Below are 23,486 nucleotides of genomic sequence, written 5' to 3'. Positions count from 1 at the left end.
TTTGTATACTTTAATATGGTATCAGAGCTATAGGCTAACGCCAATTATCGATCCTGTGAATTTTTTTTCCTCTCTTTTCAATCACTCTTCCTTAATGAGTGACTGTCGGGTCAAAGACATTTTCACCGTCGAAACATCCTTATCATCCAAGTTCCGGCCATAGTAGCCGATACTGGCCAAAATTCGCCGATGTCAAAATCCCGGTCAAAGTAGCCGATACCGGCCAAGAGTCGCCGATGTCAAAGTTTCGGTCATAGCAACCGATGTTCCAATTTAGGCTATAGAAGCCATTTTTCAATCCTTTCATGTTCAAGATCAAACCTCAACGTATATGATCTACCGTTGGGTTTGCGGGGGTGTATTGAGATAAGAGTTACATTAACTCAAAGAACAAAGAACTCAAGAGTCAAAAGTTACAATAACTCAAGAGACAATGAACTCAAGAGTAAGAGTTACAAGAACTCAAGTGACAAGAGTTACAAATGATACAATAAGTTTATTAATGTTAATGTAGAAGTAGAAATGCTTGTAATGTTCATACTCTTTCTCTATAAATAGAGTATTGTACACTATCAAATATATCAAGAAAAGATGTAGCCAAAAAAAGGCTTTGATGTGCGGACGTAGGCCATAAGCCAAACCACCTTAATTCTCTGAGTCTTTATTCCTTGTTGTCATTTCTCTTTTCTAAATTTTAAGTTCTAATAATGTGAGACTTAACACCATGTGCAACTTTCATTTCTGTTGTCATTCCAAAATGACTCGTCAAATTGTAATTAGAGAGTATCACCTAGTTAGAAATTAACGAGTACTTTTATAATTCACCCTCGTAATATTAGAGTAACTTTACAGATTGTTACCACTTTTCCTTCAAGTTCAGATTAAGAACTCACGAACTTTTAGCTAGTCATTATAGAAATCATAATGTTATAATTTTTAATTTGACAAAAATCTGAATGGAGATTTTGGAAAAAGCACTAGCTAGAAGCGTGTTTCATGATGGTTAACAAACATGTTCCACAACCATACAGTAGTTCTATTCAAGTCAGTATCTTCTGCTGTATATAAAACCACACTCTCCATGGTTTCTGAGCATCCATCAACTTCCTTCTTCTTCTTCTTCTTCTTCTCTCTCTCTCTGGAGCATACAATTTCTATCATTTCAGAACCATGTTGCCAAGGAGTCGTACACTTCCATCAAGAATCCACCATGGAGCCGTAAGACCAAGCTAATCCTTTCATGTCTTTCTTTGTTGGAATTTTACATATGTTCTTCTTTGATGTATGTACATGTCCTTCTTTGCCTCATCAGGTGGAAGAGAGGCATGACATCAGGCATTACTTGCAAGTGGAGGTCCAGCCTAAAGCCCAGGCTGAGACTGAAGCCATAAACCCTCAGTCCAACTACTCCAAGTGCTTTGATGATGATGGCCGCTTGAAGAGAACTGGTAAATGATACATCATTTATCTTTAGTTTTTGTTTTTTTTGCTTTTTAAAATACTACAGAAGAAAATCAGAACAAAAAACAAACAAAACAACATAAAAACCGAATCTAGATAGACAGCTAGCACTTCGATGCTCCAGAGGGAGACCTGAAAGGTGAAATTAAGTTGAGCAAAAATGCAGTCAGCGAAGCTGGTGTGGCTGAGGCGCATGATGGATATCCCAGCTTATATGGGGATTACCATTTTGAATAGCTTATTATTCTTTTTGGATAGTTAATTGCTTATTATTTAAAGTAGAAAGTGTAGGATAAGTACACTAATTATCTTTGCTTTGAGCTTGCAATTTGTTGAAGCTCATGAAGATGACCTTTTTGAGTTTCTTACAGTTTCATGAGTACCCAATTAAGCTCATCATTTACCTGTAAAAAGTGAGAATTTTATTTTCATTTTTTTCACTATGTACAAATTGTGACAGGTTATAATTACATGGTAAAAGCTTACATCATCCAACTGAGTACACATGGAACTGATTATGATCATAACAATATGGTGATGCAGGGACTTTCTGGACTGCAACTGCTCACATTATCACTGCAGTTATTGGGTCAGGGGTGCTCTCATTGGCATGGGCCATAGCTCAGCTTGGTTGGGTTGCAGGGCCTGCTGTCATGATACTCTTTGCCCTTGTCAACGTCTATACTTCAGGCCTCCTAGCACATTGCTATAGGGCAGGTGACCCCATTACTGGACAGAGAAATTACACCTACATGGATGCTGTCAAGGCCAACTTAGGTGAGGGATAATTTCTGTCATTTTAAGATTATTTTTTCTTTTGATTCTAAACCTGTTATCCATGATGTTGCAGGGGGGAGAAAGGTCATGTTATGTGGGCTGATTCAGTACATAAACCTGTTTGGCATCGCCATAGGGTATACAATTGCAGCATCAGTCAGCATGATGTGAGTTTCATTAGTTTATTGACTCATGTATTTTGCATTCTGTTTTAGCTTTTTTACTTGTTTGTGACAAAGGCTCACATGTTTACCACAGAGGGGAAAAAAAAAAGATTTGTACACAGAGAAGAATATTCAATATCTTCTCCTCTTATATTCGTCTTATTAAATCACTATTTATCTCAAAAGTTTAAGTCGATAACGTTATAGTGGGGTGAATTATGAAGTCATGATTCGAACTTATAACCTCTAGCTCCTAATACCATGTTAAGCGGATAAAAAATGGTTGATTTCATTATTTAATTAATATTATAACACATGTTGTGTTTAACATAGGGCAATAAAGAGATCAAACTGTTTCCACAAGAGTGGTGGGCAAGATCCGTGTCACATGTCAAGCAATGGGTACATGATAACATTTGGAATCATAGAGGTGATATTTTCTCAGATTCCGGATTTTGATCAAGTATGGTGGCTCTCTATAGTCGCAGCAGTTATGTCATTCACATACTCCAGTGTGGGTCTTAGTCTTGGCGTAGCCAAAGTTGCAGGTATAAACACAGAAAAAAAGTACAGCAACTTTGTTTTTATGTTCTAGTTATACTTGCATGAGCCAATCATATGTGATTTATTTACTCAAATATGTGATTTCTGGATATCTTGACACTCACTTAACATAGCTCTTTTTCAGAAATCATTCAATCAAGGCAGCCAATCATATGTATGAATAACCTCTGCTTTTTTCATTGGCAGAAAATGGGACCTTCAAAGGAAGCCTAATGGGTATTAGTATAGGGACACAAACACATGCAGGAACAGTCACTTCTATGCAGAAGTTGTGGAGGAGTTTGCAAGCTCTTGGAGCTATTGCCTTTGCATATTCTTTTTCCATCATCCTTATTGAGATTCAGGTTCTTCAATTTTATATATATATAGCCAAATTGCTTGAGGGTGCATGTCAACTTCTATTACAACATATCGAATAACTTGTGCAAATTGTTTGCATCCTCAGGATACAATAAGATCTCCTCCTGCAGAGCACAAGACCATGAAGAAGGCTACTTTATTGAGCATCGCCGTCACCACGATCTTCTATATGCTCTGTGGATCCATGGGATATGCAGCCTTTGGTAACGACTCCCCTGGAAATCTTTTAACCGGATTCGGATTCTACAACCCCTACTGGCTGCTGGACATTGCCAATGTAGCAATTGTTGTTCATCTCGTCGGTGCATATCAGGTAATGCACTCTCAAGCAGCAATTAGAAACCAAATTGTTCTACTTCTGATTTGAGTCAAGTCTTACAGGTTTTCTATGCATGAAAACTGCAGGTCTTTTGCCAGCCTTTATTTGCATTTATAGAAAAATGGAGTGCACGAAAGTGGCCAAAGAGTGACTTTGTGACAGCAGAATATGACATACCTATCCCCTTCTTTGGTCTTTACCAGCTTAACTTCTTCCGGCTAGTATGGAGGACAATCTTTGTTATCATGACAACCTTAATATCCATGCTCATGCCTTTCTTCAATGATGTTGTTGGAATACTTGGAGCCTTTGGATTCTGGCCATTGACAGTTTTCTTCCCCATTGAGATGTACATTGCGCAGAAGAAGATTGCACCTTGGACAAGCAGGTGGCTTGGGCTTCAGATAATCAGTATGACATGTCTTCTCATTTCTATAGCCGCTGCAGTTGGCTCCTTTGCAGGAGTTGCTCTGGATCTCAAGACTTACAAGCCATTCAGAACTAGTTATTAAGAAAAGAGTGGTGACCAATTAGGTTGCTTTTTGTTTTGGGGGTTCTAGTAAGGAATAAAACCAAAACTAGCTTTCAAAACCCCACTGTACACTTACTGTGAAGTTGCTTGTATATGCTGTGTTGCCAGGCCACGGTCCTTGGCTACAGAGTTGGGATTCTAAATTCGAATCAACCCTTCACTATGAAATTTCAAAATTATTTTCATCCTCAGTAACTTCCAAGTCTTTGATATTTTTGTTGAGTCAAATTACTCCTGGTGGTGGTGCCCATTGGTCAATTTCTTTTAAATTTTAGCCTTGCAACCATACCTCTCTACTAAAGACTTTGATTTCATAAGTGCTTTGATTTCATAAGTGCTGACAAAGTTCTAAAAGTAAAGTAATATCCGCATCCGCCGATCCCTGGTCAGCATCGTGTATTGGTTGCATCGTGTATTGGTTGAGAGCAGGCCTAACCACATGTACACAGGCCTAACCACATGTACACCCACACGCTATGCCAATGGACGATATGTTTTGAGAAAGACTGACAATTTTTGACACAACATTAAAATTGAAGAATTTAGCCTGTTTAACTAAATAAGTTGAATTAAAGTTTACCTATATAGTCTTATACTCAAACTTCGACACAACTCGAACCCAACAAGCAACATTTAGGGCCGACAATTTTTTATATGACCCACAAAGCCGAAATGAAATTCGCAAATTTGGATTGAAAAGTTTTAACACGATTATTTAAATGGGTCAGATTAGGGTCAACATATACATCATTATATTCATGCACACGATTCAAACTCCACATGCGAATACGAATTGCAACCCTAGTTTTGGGGTACTAAACAAATTACAGAAAACCTCTTCCAAGCTTTATCACTGAACCATCCACTGAAATACAAGCGAAGAACAAATACAATCGATAACATCTATCAACAACTAGCTATTGAAGGAACTAAGATGAACTGTGCTTATATTTTTGCTAGCTATATCTACTATTCATACAAAAGTGAAAAAAAACTCAGCGGCCCTGGCATTACTTCTTATATTTTGCCTTCCTTTCAGCAGAGTTCGCTTCAGCAGCTGCTTTGGCAAGAGTTGTTGGTTTGATTACACTCTTGGGGTTGATAGCCTTCCTTATCTTGAACACAGCCCAAGCTGTACCAATAGCATGCCCTGCAGCGTCAAATCCCTCATTTGTCACTTGTGCTGCTCGTTCTCCATACCTGCAATGACAAAAAACAGCTTCAGTTTTTTCATTGACAAAAACAAGTACTTATATCTTGGCCAAAACCAAGTTCAGGTCCTTTCCAAACATGGGAGGCAGCTAATCCGCTGTTTTCCCAAGTTGAACCTTTTTTGCTTTGAACAACTGTCCCAAAAAAAAACAAAACAGGTCCAAACCAAGCTACAGGAATTTGAACTGCATCAAATGGCATACGACTCAAGATAAGGATTTCCATATACACTACTGTCAAGTTCAAGCACATCCACGATCCAACCTTAGTGGAACAAGACCTCATCTAATGGCACCATAAAAGATTCCACTAAAAAACAGAACAGCACACCATAAAATTGTATTGATGGTGATTGTAGCAATATTCATGACATTGATGATGGTGCAATTTCAGCATCAATTTCATCCTCAGATTAAGAATTACCTCTGTGAAACAAGCCCGGTAGTCACAACTGAAGTGGTCGACATGACATTCCTTCCAGCAACTTCAACAGCATCACAGACCTTGGCTGCAAATACATTCAGAGCACACATTGAGTGGCAGAAGCACAAAGCACACCATGGCAGACAAAACAAGAGACATGAAAACACACAAGTGGTCATATCCCAAAATCTTTGGTCACATAGCTATTCCTCCCTCTTTACAATTTTCAAGAGCCTCCTTTTATCTTATGAAGCTTCCAGTCCCAACTTGACCCTCTATGGATCTGTTTGTATATCTCATCTCCTATACATGTAATGTATTATAACTGTCCTACATCTAAGAGGGAGTTGAATTTCACAGTACCATACCAAGTTCCAACCAGGACAGATTGTCTTCAAACTTGGCTGTCTATTCAAATTCTTGACTTTCTAAACAAGTAGTTATCAATAAATCTTCTTTCTTAGAAGTCTGAAAACAAAGCCTATGAATAGAAAATTTGCACTTCAAACTAGCATACGATGAGTACAAAACAAGCCGCTTCAATTAGTGTCAGCTAGCTTTGGTAGCTACTAAGTGAAAAAATATTATATTAGAAAGGAAGGAAAAAGAATTTGGCGTCCAAATACTAGTCAATCCAGATGAAGCATAACCCATAACAAATGGCATATATAGACAAGGAAACATAGAGAACGAACTTTCAAAACACAAGTGTTGCCCATCACAAGATGCTGGTGGACTTCAAAATATTAGGCTGTAAGACACATAAAAGGGCATTGAGAGCAGAGGAATATGTGCAGTTGTAGTTTGAGCAGCTTTATAGTTTTTTGTATCCTTCCAATAGCTACCAATATACAAGGTTAAAACTCAATACCAAAGCATAAGTATGATAATTGTATAATGGTGCAAAGTCCTCGCCTTCCTTCCCCTTTTACCACTAAAAAAGAACGACCAAAAAAAAAAAAAAAAAAACACAGAGAGTTGATAGGAACTTACCGAATCCATCCAAGGAAGCAAGGACAATTTCTCCAGGGAGAAGGCTAAAAAATTTCTTGCCCACAGTAGAGTTCACTATTGAGCTTGTAAAGAATCCAGAGACTTTGACAACCCCAGAAAGGACTCCAGAAGCCACCTTCTCCGACATCTTTGTCAACTTTTTAACCCTACAAAAAATTCAACCAATGTCAACTTTTTTATCCTAAAAGATCAACCACAATATTCTACTCCGCACAAAATGTACATAATCCAGACAAAAAGCAGGGACATGAATTACAATATCGACAATCCAGAAGAAAAACAGGAGCCTCAAATATAATATAAAGACAACTTAGGAAGACGTTAATCATCAGAAGCCATAAAAAAATAAAAAAACTAGATCATATATGTTTTGAACAAATAATAGAACCTTGACTTTCAGGCTTTCCACTCTGCAGTGGAAGATCACTAGGATTGTTGAACAAAATCAACAGGCAATCTAACCACTTTAATGACAGAAAAATGGGAACTCACTCCCTCACATTCCCAATCATAATTAGTTCTCTAATGGAAAAAATTCCCAGACGAATGTATGGTAGCCTCTTTTATCAAAGTCGAAAGGTATTTTAGAAATTCTTTGAACAAGATGTTAAGCAGTCCAAACAGCATAACAGCTTTTGTTATATGCACCTCACAACCTCAATGAACATAATTCAATATCAACCAGCTCAAATTAGCAAGATTCAAAGATAGCAAAAATTACATTCAAAACCACACGCTTGAAAATACAAAGAAACTAAAAAGAGACAAAGTTTCTATTGGAGGTCTAAAATTTATAAAAACGAATAATTAAATATGCATGAGTCCAACCATCCAAATTAACCAACTCAAATAGCAAACAAGCCAAACATTGATATACAAACTTATCAGAGATTTTAACATGTATTAGACCCAAGTTCGAAGTTATTCATTTCTCAATTCAATTAAATATTTTAAGGGCCAGGCCTCATTAACATTTAGGGAGAGTTTGTACCCGCATGTGAGAAAAGGGTTACAATATAAATTAAATTATTAAACTTTTGAGACAAACTATGATTTAAAAAGAGATTAAATTCAAACCTTTTCATCCTCTTCATCACTTCCGGGCTAATCTCCGAATTGAAACTCTGACTCATCCTCTTCTTCAAGAACTCATTTCCCCACCTCAACCTATCAACAGTCACATCACCGCACCACAAAATGCCCCAAATCAGCTGCCCCGACCCCGCCGCAATCAGCTTCGCCACGTGGCTACTATAGTCCTCCACATTCGGCGCCAGAGTCGTCCAGTACGCCGCCGAGCTCTCCCCCATCAACTCCTTCTTCTCCTTCGAATCCAACTCTTCCGGAGTCGTCTCCCTCGCCACCGAGCCATCCAACACCTCCCAATCCCCAAGATCCCCAACCTTCTGCACCGAAAAACAGCTATACTTCTCCAAAACCCTGTCCAATTCCTCCAACAAAGCCTCTTGTCCCTTTGACGCAATCGTCAACCCATAGTTCAACATCTCGCACTCTTGACTCCCAAAATCTTCATCATCCTCCTCACCATTTCCCACCGACCCAGTTGCCGGAACCCGAAGAGAAAAGAAGTAATGCGCGTCATCGAGCTTCACGGCAGCCTCGTCCTTCGCCAACGGCCACTGAACCTCATCGCCTACACGAGCAAGAACTGCGACGACGTTATTGCCTTGCCTGAGGCCAACAATTTCGAGCTCACCGGAAGCGAGCTCCACACTGCGGTCTTTCTCAATGAGGTGAACCAACACGCCTGGAACCCTGATAATAACATCTTCGGAGGATAGCGAACTTGAAGAGATCCCAGAAACGGCGTCGTCTTCGGCCGGGAAGAGATTCTCGGCGAGGCCGTTCACGTCAACGGGAGGGTATAGGGACGAAGACGGCGCTGAAGAAGAAGTAGGGTTGGTCGAAAATGGAGTATTGGCTTCTGGGTTAGAGAGAATGACTTGTGGGTAGAGAGGGTTTGGGGTTTGCGAGGGCTTCGAAGCAGACATGGTGGAGTTCGTGGGTGTTCGATTGGATGAAGGAAAGCATATAGAGATCTGCGGAGTTTTTACGTACCCGGAATCTTAGAACTGAAGGAAACGGAAGGCGTGTCGGTTCGGCTTACAGTGTTACAGGTGCTGGAAGGATACGTGGCACGCGGGAAAGAAGCCGCGTAATAACCGTGGACGTGGAGTATGGAATGGTCTCTGCAAAATGAGGCTGAAGTAAACCACTAACGTTAATAGTTAACTGTGTAATCGCTTTTGAAGACCGCTGAAAAAAAATTAATAACTGCCTAGGACAACAGTGCGATTAGATATTTTAGGGTTCGAGAAAATTACTAGCCGCCTCTATATCTATATATATAAAGAGGTTGTTTTGGTGTTAAAATATATATATATATATAAAATGTATAAAACTTTATAAACAAAGTTGTATATAGTAGGGTATTAACCATATAAACGCCGTGGTTTTGATTTTTTCAATTTTTTTCTTTTTCTTTTTTCCTTTTAAAAGCGGTTAGTGATGCGGTTCTTAAATAATCACTAACTGTCTAGACAGTTAGACAGTTTTACTAATCCCTAGACAATTGCAAGTAGTCACCGACCGTAATCGTCTTTTTACCCTATTGCAAAAGTGACAAGGTCTATGTTCTTTTTTATTATAAACTTTCTCTTTTTATATATATATTTAAGTTTTGTTCTAGCGCTTTCCTTAATTTTTGCATGAAAAAATACTGAATAATTTTAAAAGTCTCTCTTGTGTCACTCAAAAAATAAGGTGGCTTTCAAAATTATCACTTGATTAAAATCCAATAATGATCAATCAGAAGCTCAATTGTGATTTTAAGAGCCACATCATTCTTAAAGTGTCACAAAAAAAATTTCTAGCGTTACTCATAAATACCTACCCAAAGAAGAAGAAGAAGAAGAAAAAATGTTATACACCACACTTTTATTTCACTTGGTTAATTTGACGCTGCAAATTAATCCTTAAATCATCTATTATTGAATAAATTATTAGGGTTGTGCTATTTGTCATACTTCCATCCCACCCCATGCATCTTACTGGACTGACGTAATGGTGCTCATTTTCTCTATCACGTCCACCCTTGTTTAAAATTTTTTTTTTTAAAAAAAAAAAAAATGAAAAAAGCACCGCCAACATGATTAGCCTAATAGGGAATGAGTTATCACAAAATAAATAGGCTCAAATCCTTAAATATGTGCAAGAAGTAGTAAATTTTCATTAATGATGGTACAATTGTTGCCTTAAATTAGATATGGCCTAGGTTTGTCTTGACCTTGTGTTAAATTTAAAATTGGTCTTTGTGTCCATTGCTGTTGGTTAAATTTTGTACATACATGTCTCCAAGAGGTAGCTCAATCGGTTAGAGATCACACCTTATAAAGCAGAGGTCTATAGTTCGTTACGTGGACATGCCCAAAAAAAAAAAAAAAAAAAAAAAAAAAAAATTGTACATACATTGATGGGGTTGGAGCTTTGGACCGGCTGAGACTCCAAATTGGTCCATCTCACACGTTGGAGAAAATACAAGGCCCAAGTCTCAAATAAGCCCAATACCAGAGTTACGTAGCACTTGCACCCATTTCTACAACATGCTAAAATCGAAAGCTACGTGGTATTAATTATACTTCGACACTCCGGCAATTTCTATGGACTATGATCTTAATGAAGATAAAGGGAATCCCAGTTGCCTTTTGGCAATTCAAACACTTTTCCATTTCATCCCAACGTTCTTGTCCTACCATTGACCCGTATAACTCCTCAAAGCGCTTGAGCAATTGCTTCAAATTGGGAAGGATTGAAGATGCAGAGAAGTTGTTCGACGATATGCCTGACAAAGACGTTGTTTCGTATTCCATCATGATTCATGGGTATGCCAAAAATGGTTTCCATAGGAAATCCATGGGGTTGTATTCCCATATGCGGAAATTGGGTTTGGATCCTAATTCTTTCACCGTGGTTGGTGTTATTGTTAGCACTGCAGGCTTGCGAAGCTCGGTGCTTGGACAATCCGTTCATGGACTGGTTGTTAAAACTGGGTTAGAGTCTGATACGATAGTGGTCACTGCTATCTTAGATATGTATGCCAAGTGTGGAACTATGATTGACTCTTATAAAGTATTTAAGGGACTGAAGAGCCCGGGTTTGATTTCGTGCAATGCAGTGGTAGCCGGGTTTGTACATAACAAACTCTTTGAAGAGGGACTTTTGCTGTTTAACCAGTTCCGGAAGTCTGGTTTGGTACCTAATGCAGCTACGGTGTTAGGTCTTATTAGGGGTTGCATTGCTTTGGAGTCAAAGAGGCTTTGTGAATGTATCCATGGATTAATTGTTAAATTTGCACTTGTTTTTGATGTATCTGTCAATAATTCGATTCTTGATATGTATTCAAGTTTAACAGATTTAGATGCTGCAGCTAAAATATTTGGTGAGATGGAAGGCAAAGATGTTATTAGTTGGACAACAATGATGGGTTTGATGATTGGCCTTGAATATGCCTCTAATGCACTGGAGCTTTTCTGCAAAATGAGGGATAGTGGGATCCGTCATGACACTGTGGTCATCATAAATCTCATTTCAGCTTGTGCAATCCTCAGGGATTTAAAGAGAGGGAGACAAGTCCATGCTCAAGCTGTTGTTTGTGGATTTGGATCTGAAATCTCTCTGGCAAACTCTCTCATTGCGATGTATTCCAAGTGCAGTGATTTGTATTCTTCGAGAACTATATTTGATCAAACAACTCAAAAGAGTTTGGTTTCATGGACGGCAATGATTTTGGGCTGCGCACAGAATGGACACCCAAGAGAAGCTTTGAATCTCTTGGTTGAAGCAAGACTAGAGGAAAACTTTTGCCTTGATCCAACAATGTTGATTGGTGCTTTAACTGCTTCTGGTGGGCTTGCTGCTTTTGAGCTCTGCCAGCAGCTCCATTGTTTTACTTTTGAAGCTGGCTTCTCCTCTTATAGACCCGTTCAGAATAGTCTCATATCAACATACTCGAAGTGTGGGATGGTGGAACTTGCCCACAATGTTTTTAAGGAGATGGGTTATCTTCGAGACGTAGTCTCTTGGAATGCGATTTTAAATGGGTATGGGATTAATGGTCATGGGAAAACTGCTATCACCCTCTACCATGAGATGAGGCGGTGTGGCGAAGATCCTGATAGTGCAACCTACCTGTGCATTTTGAGTGCTTGCAGCCATGCAGGTTTGGTGAATGATGGTCTGGTGATATTCAATCAGATGGTGGAAATGAATAGAATAAAACCAAGCGAAGAGCATTATGGTTGTGTAGTTGGCTTGCTTGCAAGGGCAGGCTGCTTACCTGATGCGATTGGGTTTGCTAGAAAATTTTTGGAAGGGATGGGCCGAAATGTTTGGAGAGCTTTGCTGAGTGGATGTCTGCTTCATGGCAATGTTGGGCTTGCAGAACTTGCAGCAAGCAAAATATGTGAGCGGGATCCAGAAGGATATGATCAAGTTGTGCTTCTTTCAAATGTTTATGCATCAGTTGGTAGGTTTCAGGATGCTGAATCATTGAGATCAAGCCTGAAGAAGAAGGGGTTGTTAAAAAATCCAGGGATCAGCTTACTTAATGGGATTCCATATGATTTTGGATGAAGATTGCGTAACTTGAAATACTTAACAAGAGCAGTTTTAGATGGGAATTCATCAAAGTTTAGGATGTCTCTCTTGGATATTCTCGGTATTGCAAGTTAGCATTTTTTTCTCAAAGGAGGTTCATGAATGATAGCTGAACTATATTACATACTGATTGGAGAAAGTTAGGGCAAAGCAGTGTGGATATGGGACAAAGATGGCGTTCAATGGATTTTCTGTGCTACTGTGACGGTGATGAAACAAAGATAACTGAGAATATTGAAATCTTTATCTACTTGCATTTGAGTGCAGTACAAGTCGAATGGCTATTGATGGTATAATTATTGGGCCTTGAAATCAGTGGCAAAGGGTGACGCTTTTTCAACGAGTTTTGATAGAGTATCTTGAGCAGTGGACCCAGGCAGGCTGCCCAATGTCAATTCATCTGCGACTGCTTTCATTAGTTATGGCTTCAGAAGAGCTTGCTATGAATGCATATAATCCACAAGAGAGCTATGAAATACAGAATACAATGAACCAGAGAAGTGGACCCGCAATGTACTTATTCTTCTTTCTTACAAGTTCTAGTACATTTCTGACGATAAGTCATGAAGGTACCATCAACCTTGTGAAGACTCTGCAGGAATCTTCTAGGCTCTAACTGTAAGTTCATCTCTCTTAAAGTTTTTTAAAAGAAATATTTGGCTTAGTAAACTAAAAAAATTCTTTCACTGTGGAGCATCCTAATCCCCAAATGACTACAACAAAAGCACCACATGTAGAGGAGAATTACTAGGAAAATGGATTTATATAGCAATTTCAGAATACATTGAAAAAATGAAAAAGTGAGATTTTTGTGCCTTTGCCTTTGCCTTTGCCAAACCGTTTACCAAACTGTTTACCAAATGGTGCCCCAGAGGTGGTGCTTGGGTTTCATGTGCATTCAGCTCAAAAATCAGAATACATTGAAAGTGGTCTTCATTTAGCCCATCTTAGCCATCCAGGTAGTCCTCTATGCCCCATCTACATCAGCCTCACAAAGTTGATCCTTCCATGAATTTCTAGGCCCGCCCTTCTTCTCTCTGTTTCTGCTTCAATTTGCAGTAATAATACACCCTTCATTTAAGTCTTTGTTCCCTATATATACTATAGGAAGTCCTTACTCTATCTAACAAACTTTCTTTTGTATAGGCCCTCATGAGGATATCAGATATTCTTGCCTCCAACTGGAACTACATCTGGGCTTTCTTTATCTTGTTCCTCAACTCCCTACAAGTTAGTGGTTTGTTAAGCTTCTCTAGCCTCACCCTCCTTTTGCTTTCTGCAACCATTTCTTTCATTCTTATTTTTGTTGCTCTTCTAATCGACGCACTAATCATACTTCATTCCGGTGCCCATCGTGCTGGCTTGCAGACCAGCAATGGAAGCAACACTCGCAATGCAGGCATTTGTTGGTATAACGTTCATAATTGTCATGTTCTTTGCAATGACTACAAAGAATTCATGTAGTGTATAATTGCAGTGTATGGTTGCTGTATGAAGCCTTTTGACCTTTCCAGTGTTGCTTACCTTCAAGTTTCATATGTTACAACCCTCCTGCAATATACCTTTGTAATAGCTAGCTAATATGGGTAATTTAGGAAAATGTTTCTTTTATAATGGACGTAATCAGTGTTTAAAGTGGGCTGTTTGGATATGACATGTACTGCTCTGCTCAGGAATTGATCTCAAATGTTGTAAGAACTTTTGTCTGAGCAAGAATTAGAGGCTTTGTTTGCAATGCATTTTAGGGGGTGCTTTCTGTGTTTGGCTTGAAAAAGTATTGTGTCAGTGACATAAACTTAAAAGTTGTTTTTGTTTGTTGTGTTTGGGTTGATTGTTAATATTTTTGTTTTGAGAAAAGAAAACAAAAGACTGAAAGCTGAAGTTTTACCAGACGAATCCAAAGAATATGGCCACATTAACTAAATTCCACATGTTCATTACCACAGGAGTAGAAGAAAGCATATCTTTAATCAAGTATCAAAACCACTCTACTTAAGCATCTCCAGCAGAGCCTTCAAATAGTTGTTTAAGTTAAATTTAGCTATTATGAGTTGTTTTCATCCTTCGGTACACCTTTTAAAATGAAAATCTTTCAACAATTTGTTACAGTGAACTTTCAAATATGAAAGTCTACCGTAGCAATTTATAGGATTTTTATTTATTATTTTCTCTTCTCTTTCTCTTTTCTCTTTCTCTTTATTAAAAAAAATATATATTATTTAAAGAGAATAGCTTGTCAACTCTTAGAGTTTGTCCTGAGAAATGAATAGGTAAAATAAAAGAGATAAGTTTTTAAGTAGCTAAAATAACTCTTATTGTCGGAAATGATGAACTATAACCACAGGGTCCACACACATGTGACATGTCAGATGTGCACCCAGTGTCGGTAAGTCATTTTCTAAAGTGGACAGCATGGGCCTTGAAGTTGGTTTCAAAAACTCTAATAATCCAAAAGCTAAATCATTATCCACCATGTCACTTGGGTCTTCCTTTTAAGGCTTAGAATCAGATTTGGTTGTAGTAGGTAAGATCGTATCAAAAACTCTTAATCACAGGCCCCTGGAATTATTTCTTAAAATAATTTTCTTTTCATACACAACTGTGTTTCTTTATTTAATCCTATCATCATATGTGTAATTTATCTGATTAATTGTTGTTGAAGTTTCTGACCTTTAAGTAGGTTCTAAGGGTTCTTTGCTTTTTGCTCTGGCCCGTGTCTAGGGATTATACAAGTCCCAATAATAATAAGTGTTCTCACTCAGAAACTTGTCCAGAAAGCAAGCAGGAACTGGTTCTTAACTCTATGACTGATGTAAGCTAATTCAAAGCAGAATATAAGGCTTCCCTAGTTGCTGCCCAGTCCTTCACTTAAATAAAATATCACAGCAGAATTAAAATTAGTACCTCACTTATACTGTAGTTGGTTTGTTTCATGTGATATTTCAAAAGTTTTCTCTCTCAGAGGTGTGGACAAAGCACTCACTAAATCCATAGTTCAAGAGGACTAAAAAAAGAGCCTTACAATCACTCAGATTGATATCTTACAGGTGATCTTATGCCTCAACCCATCTAATGGCGGACTATTTCTAGCCTCGCCCCCACTGATGAGGAAGAGCAACCATCGGAGCAATGCCTAAGCGTAACTTCATATTCACATTGTTTAGGCAAAACAGCATAGTGCCGGTCAGTCATCAAAAGCATGTGGAATGATTCGTCCGTTATAAGTACCCCTCTATTTAACGGACGCATATCCGGTTATGTATATTTGAGAGGTATTTTTGGCTTTTTACTTTTTGAGGGAACAAAAATACTCCTAAAATATAACTAACTAAATATTCTCCGGTTCATTTAAACTTGAAAAGATCATAATCCCTATTTAACAAGATGCATGTGTCAAATTAAAGAAAAGCTATTATTTAAGCAACAAGCAATAATCATGAAGTTGGACTTGAATGCTATTTATTAGAAATACTACAACTTTTACTAAAAAAAAATTGTACAAGCTGATGTGTCAGATCATATTTGATTAAACGATTACACAAAAAGTATAACTTGTCAATTTAATTAGTTAGGGGCCAACTTATCAATTATACACTCTTAATTATTTCATCAATTATGAATTTTTATCTCACTTTGTAACAAAATTATAGTAAACGCTGTACGAAATGTTTCATAACATTTTTTAGGATTTTTTTTTTTTTGTTCTGATTGAAAATGTATTTTAATATGACATAAAGATAAAAATAGTTTTTAAGTTTTTGAGAGTGTTTGTGTCTAAAGTTATTTGTTAATGTTTTTATTTTGTTGGTAAAAAGAAAAAAAAAAAGAGAGAAGGTATGAACAATCGAGGCAATAGTGCTCACTGTGTGAGCTTTTTCCTTTTCACTTTTTACAATATGATTAAAACAAACAGGTTTACCCCTACACCTAATTAGTTGAATTATAGATCCAAATAATTGAGATATTTTACAAGCATTAGTGGCCGACCCACAATGTCTCCTCTTTGGTTAAATAATGAGTAGAGAAGTATACCAACTTTTACTCCTTTTAATTTCTTATGGAAATCCAATCTTCTACTAATCACAATCCCCCTCCACTCACTCCACATGCTTGATTGAATAAAAGCAACCAAAGTGAAGGTGGGTCTTCCCCCACCATCATTTTGTTTTGTATGGGACATTGATTTGCAGAGAGATTTGGTTAAAAAATAAGGAAATTAAAGAGTATTGGTCTTTTGTGTGGGTTCACCTATCTCAATCAATTTTAATGTTTTTGTCCCGCCCCCCAAAGGCCCAGACACCTTCAAAAGCCTTTAATGGCAAACCAAAACAAAGTTTGGCTACAACCTCTTCTAAAGAATGAAGGTTCCTCCCATCTCCTCAAACAGAAAAGGGCTCCTTCCTTCTCTTCTCTTATCTAAGTTGTAATTTTGATAAAGAAGAAGAAAAAAACAAAGTCTTCATTTACCGACAACTACAACAACGTAAATTTATGTAAACCAACCTCAGAAATTGGAAACATCAAAAGGTTAAAAAGGAATATTTAAGGACAAGACACATAGTATGCATAGTTTAACATTTGAATGCCTTTATGCCAAAAAAAAAAGAAGAAAAAAGTAATAAAAATTAGAAAAAGAAGAGAATATAATAATTGCTTTGAAATGGACGAAAAACAAAGATTTGAAAGATGAAACGACTAGTGCATCTTCTTTAATCTAATGGGAAAGATTGAGAGAGAGGCTTCCCCACATGCTTTATAACACCTAATGGTCTATCTTTAACTTTATTTAAACATCTAATGGCCACACACTCACAATGCCACAATCACATATTATAAATAAATTTATAAAAACAAATAAATTTATTATTATTATTATTTTTGAAACTATTGGGTATTTTATCTGGGGGCAATTAAGTTATTATTCTAAATTCCTTGAAGAACAGAATCTATCAGAGCACCATATTCTTAGCTGCTGAAACCCTATCATAAAATATGCCCAATTTTGCTAGGCTATAAAACTATTCCTTATAGATAAAGTTGATGACATTTGAGTATATATAGAAAGCCTCAAAGTCTATAAACACATCTGAAACGATAAATAAAATAATAAAAAGCAAATAAAAATATTAAAATCACACAGGAAACAAAAAAGAAAAAAAGAAAAAAAAGAGGGGTGGGTTAAAACTTAAAAACCTCTACTTCACGTAGTGAGCGAGTTCTACACGACTACACTACAGCTACTAGTTGTCGAGTCCTGGGCCATCGATCAAAACGACGTGATCGAATCCCGAAGCTCGCGGTCACAGAGGATTCAACTGGGTCACCACAATGGGGCTCCGAACAACGTGGGTCCCATCGGACCAAGAGAGCGACCCGAACACAGCCCCCGAGTCGTCCAGCACCAGGTTCCGGGTGTCGGCCGTCACCGTCACCACGAAGCTCCGTCTCGTCACTCCCGCCGCGAACGCCAGTGTGGTAGGCTTCACCGTCACCGTCACTCCCTTGGGAGCCTCAACTCTTGCCACGTACACCGACCTCATCGGCCCCACATTCGTCACGGTTCTGACAAATGTCTTACTCGATGGCCCCACCTTGGACGCGCCCGAGAACAACGCCGCGATCGACGGGTAGTTCAGATTTTCCGGGGCTGGCTTCTTCGCTGGGCATTTCGCCGGAATTCGCGTAACTACCTGGATCAGCTTCGGCCCGTAACCAATCGCGCAGAGAAAGTTCACATAATCATCGTTGGTGATATCGAACACCAACCCAGGGTCCATTGCACGGTCCAAATTGAGATGGCCGGCTCCGAAATCGTACGCCGTGGCTGGTTTTCCAGTCGACTCCTCTGTCATGGGATGAGCCCGGTTGTCGATAACACTAGCGGTGGTCATCATCGCGGACCGGATCGCCGCGGGGCTCCAATCCGGGTGGGCCGACTTGAGCAAAGCCGCTGCGCCACTCACGTGAGGACACGCCATCGAAGTACCCGATAAGATGTTGAATTCGGTCTTTCGGGTATCCGAGTCCAACCCTGTGGGCCCGACCGCGTCGGTCCAAGCGGCCAAGATGTTCACTCCAGGCGCGATCAGGTCAGGCTTGAGAATTTCGGGACTCAAAGCGTTGGGGCCCCGACCCGAGAATGAGGCAACCACCGGTGCAGGTTTGATTCCGAGTTGAGTTCCACGGAAATCGATGGTGACCGTGGGATTGGAGGTCGATGAGATGTATTTCTTGAGGAGATTGCCCGCGTCGGCACCAACTGCGCAGGCGGGGAGGAGATGAGCGTCGCCGACGAGTCCTTCGCCGTTGTAAGCCCCGTTGGCGAGGATCATTCCGACGCCGCCGGCCTTCTTCACCACCAGGCCTTTGGCCACTCTCGGACTGTTTCCTCTCTCACAAATTACGATCTTGCCCCTGACAACATTGGGTTCCAGGGAATTCTCCATGCACAGCGAGGCAGAGAATATCCCGGACTTGCCTGGATAAATCAGAGGGTACATTTTGCCGTTGAGTGGCGCTCCGGCGTAGAGCGACACGCCGGATAGCTTCCGCCCGTCTCCGAGGATGACGACCGCTGGGAAGCTACGGTCGATGGTGCCTGCGCCGACGGTCGTAAGCCAGGGAGCGAGGTTTGTCACAGTCATTGCGCTGGGGCCTTCGTTTCCAGCGGAGGACGAGACGAAAACACCTCTGGAAACAGCGCCGTATGCTCCGATTGCGATCGGATCGAGATAGTACGGGGAAGATACGCCGTCTCCGCCTCCGATCGAGATTGAGATGACGTCGACACCATCAGAGACTGCGGAGTCGAAGGCGGCAAGGATGTCGGAATCGAAGCATCCGGAGTCCTTCCAGCAGACCTTGTAGACAGCGAGTCTCGCTTTCGGAGCCACGCCTTTTGCAACTCCGGCAGCGTAACCGGCCATGCTCGCCTGGAAAGAGTACCGTCCTGCGGCAGTGGACGCCGTGTGGGTACCATGGCCGTCGGCGTCTCTCGGAGATCGGTACTCCACTGTATCGTTCATCAATGTAATCGGCGGTACGCCAGAGCTCGCACCAGCGGCCTCGTGACCTTTAATGAAAAACCTCGCTCCGATAAGCTTCCGGTTGCAATTGATCGCCGCGAACTTCTCTCCGGCCTCGCAGGTCCCTTTCCACCGTTTCGGAACCGGACCGAGATTCTTGTCCCAGAAGCTACGCCGTTCGGGCCAGATTCCAGTGTCGAATACACCGACGATAACATCTGAGCCATAGTCGGAATCTGACCACAGGCCACGCTGGTTCCGGAGGCCAAGGAACTGAGGAGAGCGCGTGGTGTGAAGCTCCCGCCGGCGGTCCTCGAAGACAGCAAGCACCGAGGGGTGTTGACTTATTGAGGACACTTGCTCCGGTGAGAGACTGGCAGAGAAGCCATGGAAAACGGTGTCGTACACGTGTAGAATAGCGAGTGGATCGGCAAACTCGGAGGCGTACCAGTGGTAGTGGGTGGGGAAAATGGAGGGTTTGGTGTGAGAATCCACTCGGAAGATAAAGGTCTTAACCGTTTTATGGGTTGAATCTGTAAAAACCTGAGACACAAAACCGCATAGAAAGAGAAAGAAGAAGAAGAAGATTGAATAGGAGGCCATGATAGAGAGAGAGAGTGTGAGAGTGAGGGAAGTGACTGAGTGAGAGTGTTTGTGACCGACAGAGAAGAGAGTGAGTCGATGATATAAGAGGGATTTTTGTCTTTTTATTTTAATAATCTTAATTAACGGCCACTTAATTAAATAGTAATTAAGGATTAATTTAAACAACTAATCGTCTAATCCATAAGAAAGAGTGCCGATTTTGATTGTCGCGACAGGGGATTGATGAGTCAGCCCTGTGTCTGCGGGATCTTTTCCTGTACTTGTAAAACGACGTAGTCCTTGGAATTTTGCAGGGTAAAAACGACTTCCTCTTTTACCTTGGTTTGGCTAGAGATTTCCTTGTCAACGTCAGGTTTGTCTGAAAAAAGTAAAGGGAAATGATGGCCGTTGGATTGGCGCTGCAAAGTGCGTAAATAATTGAAGCAGATCAAAGTAAATCTAGGCAGGCTTTATATTCTCTAGCTATATTTTCACTAGGCTTGCAAAAGCCATAGACCACACGCACACATAATTTTATTGTTTTGATTGCTTCTACTTTGGATAGTAAACACTAGAGATTTTTTACGAGTTCCATCTACTTCTCTCCCACTCATTTAGATTGATAAATTTTATAAGAATTCTCTCGTATTAAATTTAAATTCCGAAAAAAGACGGTGTAGATTGCAGAGTGTTTGAACAAGTTTTTGCGTTGTTTAGAGTGTAAGGCTCACTTACTTGAACACCTCAATATATGTATCTCTATTATCATTATTCGTCCAACTTTTTTTGAAAGAGAAATACTACGATTCCTATACTTTTCTGATCTTAGATAAATATTATTTTTTTAACAATTATGAAGAAAAAAAAATTACTGCACCAGTCTTTTATATTTTTTTAAAAAAATAATATCCACATAAGATCATAAAAAATAAGTAATGGACACAACGCCTTATTATTATTATTATTTGAATGAATAAAATTGTCTTCCATTATTGAAAGCATTAAATGGTTTGAGATTATTTTATTTTTCAAAGTTATGGATCAATTACAATATTTCACGTCCAACTTTTGCTCTCCATTATGAGTCTTTAACATACAAAGTCTTAATCTCCCATGCATTCCTCGAGTGTGAAAGAAGGTGTGATGAAGAGCATAAAATGCAAACCCCCCATCACAATCCAAAATTCATTCATTTCATACGTCTACACATGCTGATTGTGAGATGCACCTGCCTACTTTATCAATGGCTCATCTAGATATTTCATGCAAATCTCGAGTATCATCCCAATTACCCAAAGCCTCACACATATCCCATCTCTCTCTCTATTCTTACGTGTCTCTCATATTTTTTAATTTTTTTTTTTAAGTACCCTGGCTCTATTAAACATTCAAAAGTTAAGAGGCATCGGTAATAATTTTATCAATTTTGAGTGAATATCTAAAAATTGTAATTACCTCGTACTTATACAAGTGATAACCAACACTTTTTTTTGGAGCAATGCTACTCTTCGTACTTATTTTATAGTGATTGATGTGACGTGTTTAAAATAACCAACATATATGGCAAGTAGGGGAATGCAACTTGGTTCTTCGGATTATTTGGGTTGATTTGATTCGATTCGGTTTTTGTATTAGTATGGTTCGATTTTGGGTCCAAATATTAGTATCAAATAGTTTGGTTAAATTAATTTCGTATTAGGGGTTGTGTTACTTGATTCAATCTGATCCATTCGTTATATGTGAAGTTTCTTGATTATGTACGTAGTTTAATAGTATACATTATTACTGGTGCAGTTGATTGCAAGATCAAACTTAGCTAATAGACACCTGCTTGCAAGAGGGATGTAAACAATTAGACTTGTGGGGGGGTGGGTTATTGGTAGTGGAATTCTGCGATGCTTATATTGATTAATAAAGGCAAATAGTGAAAAATTGCTAAGAGTCAAAGATTTATAGAAAAATATTCACGAAGTGAATGGTTATGTGATTTAATTTAATTTTTTTTTTTTTTTAAAAAAAAAAAGAATGGTTATGTGATTTGTACTTTGAAATGATCACATGTTCTCTCTCTCTTTCTTTTTTTTAGTCATAGAATTAGAATATTCTTAGTGAATGGTTATGTGATTATACTTGAAATGATCAAATGTTCTCTCCCATTGCAGAGTTTCCTTATGAACCCTTAACAAAGAGAATAGAAGAGCTCAATCTCCTCACCCCTCCTCCCTTCCTCTCAACAAGCATCATCCCCACCTTAGTCTTAGACCAAGGCAGATGTAAAGGGGGATGGCAGGGGCGCCTTTCCTTCCAAAAATTTTTGAAATTTTTTTTTAAAGGGTAATTTTTTTAATTTTTTTTGACCTTAAACCCTACTCCTCCTTCTCTCACCCTTCCAAATTTTTTTTTAAAATTATTATTTTAGTTCCACCTCTCCTACTACGAATTCTTAAATCCGCCACTAGTCTTGGATCCATCCAACGACTACTCCCTTCATCATGCGCGCTCCTTACCATAAATCAAGCTAATATTTTGGTTCATTTCCAATATCCAATCCATTTTCATCAATTTACATTGAGAAAACTTTGAAAATTCAACTTTTTTTGAACAAAACGCACAAATGGTCAGATACGTAAACAGTGTCTACACACCCAACCCCGTTGCCAAACAAAGCCTTGCTTTTTTTGTACATTAATTTATACTTGCTTAGAAAAAAAAAAATTTACAATATAAAATTATATATGAACAACACTTATCATTCAAGCCACAAAAATTAATCTTCTTTTTAATTAATGGGAGCTTCTCATTGGGTATAAACTAGTCATTTGCTGTTCAAAGAGCTTCTCATTGGGTATAAACTCTCATTGGGTATAAACTAGTCATTTGCTATTCAAAGAGCTTCTCATTGGGTATAAACTAGTCATTTGCTGTTCAAAGAGCTTCTCATTGGGTATAAACTAGTCATTTGCTGTTCAAAGAGCTTCTCATTGGGTACTGTCCAACGTTATCAAAACTTGTTTGACAAGATAAAGTGAAAACTGGTCAAAGAGATTGACGAGAAGCAGCTGAGCACGTGCTACGAAGGCGCGTGGAGTATCACCTCCCACCCACACTTCCTTTTCTTTTACCAAAAGCAGGGAAGCTGACGGGAAGGTGAGAATCAGCCTAATCAAGGAGGAGCTTCTGCTAGGGGGGCCTGGGTGGGGCCAGGGGCCAGGGGCCAGATAGACATTGCCAAATTCCCACCCAACCGACGGCAGAGATCACATATTGAACGTGCATGCATCATTTGAATAATGGGGCCATGGGCCACCATTCGGCGGATTCAACGGTGCAGATTTGTCACCCGTGCGTTCACATAGTCGCGTGGCGGACATGTG

The 23,486-nt window shown here is 39.3% G+C and overlaps 4 protein-coding genes across 5 annotated transcripts; 2 read left to right on the top strand and 2 right to left on the bottom strand.

Annotated features, from left to right (window-relative positions):
* The first annotated feature begins 1,031 nt into the window (after positions 1-1,031).
* On the top strand, positions 1,032-4,346 carry LOC132186568 (amino acid permease 3). The gene is made up of 8 exons (XM_059600549.2): positions 1,032-1,218; positions 1,313-1,448; positions 2,005-2,238; positions 2,312-2,405; positions 2,736-2,950; positions 3,153-3,310; positions 3,412-3,639; positions 3,732-4,346. Exons 1-8 carry the CDS (start codon positions 1,171-1,173, stop codon positions 4,155-4,157), a joined length of 1,539 nt encoding a protein of 512 aa, XP_059456532.2. The 5' UTR covers positions 1,032-1,170; the 3' UTR covers positions 4,158-4,346.
* Positions 4,347-4,945: 599 nt separating this feature from the next.
* On the bottom strand, positions 4,946-9,064 carry LOC132163319 (protein EARLY-RESPONSIVE TO DEHYDRATION 7, chloroplastic). The gene is made up of 4 exons (XM_059573565.2): positions 7,904-9,064; positions 6,806-6,972; positions 5,813-5,897; positions 4,946-5,377 (listed from the first exon to the last, which is right to left on the bottom strand). The coding sequence occupies exons 1-4, from the start codon at positions 8,836-8,838 to the stop codon at positions 5,188-5,190; spliced, it is 1,377 nt and encodes a 458-aa protein (XP_059429548.2). The 5' UTR covers positions 8,839-9,064; the 3' UTR covers positions 4,946-5,187.
* Positions 9,065-10,458: 1,394 nt separating this feature from the next.
* Positions 10,459-14,241, top strand: LOC132177339 (pentatricopeptide repeat-containing protein DOT4, chloroplastic). 2 transcript variants are annotated; one of them, XM_059589618.2, is made up of 3 exons: positions 10,459-13,120; positions 13,649-13,732; positions 13,871-14,241. In XM_059589618.2, the coding sequence occupies exon 1, from the start codon at positions 10,514-10,516 to the stop codon at positions 12,476-12,478; it is 1,965 nt and encodes a 654-aa protein (XP_059445601.2). In that variant the 5' UTR covers positions 10,459-10,513; the 3' UTR covers positions 12,479-13,120; positions 13,649-13,732; positions 13,871-14,241. The 2 variants fall into 2 exon arrangements, with proteins under 2 accessions (XP_059445601.2, XP_059445593.2); XM_059589610.2 differs by having other exon boundaries at positions 13,649-14,241.
* Positions 14,242-17,488: 3,247 nt separating this feature from the next.
* Positions 17,489-20,186, bottom strand: LOC132182402 (subtilisin-like serine protease 2). The gene has a single exon (XM_059595644.2). It carries the CDS (start codon positions 20,128-20,130, stop codon positions 17,803-17,805), a length of 2,328 nt encoding a protein of 775 aa, XP_059451627.2. The 5' UTR covers positions 20,131-20,186; the 3' UTR covers positions 17,489-17,802.
* Positions 20,187-23,486: the final 3,300 nt, after the last annotated feature.

This window comes from Corylus avellana, chromosome 2 (genome assembly GCF_965113065.1).
Source record: "Corylus avellana chromosome 2, dhCorAvel1.hap1.2, whole genome shotgun sequence".
NCBI lineage: Eukaryota > Viridiplantae > Streptophyta > Magnoliopsida > Fagales > Betulaceae > Corylus > Corylus avellana.
The sequence above is the reverse complement of the archived record's forward strand: the minus strand, read 5'-3'. Positions and strand labels throughout refer to the sequence as shown.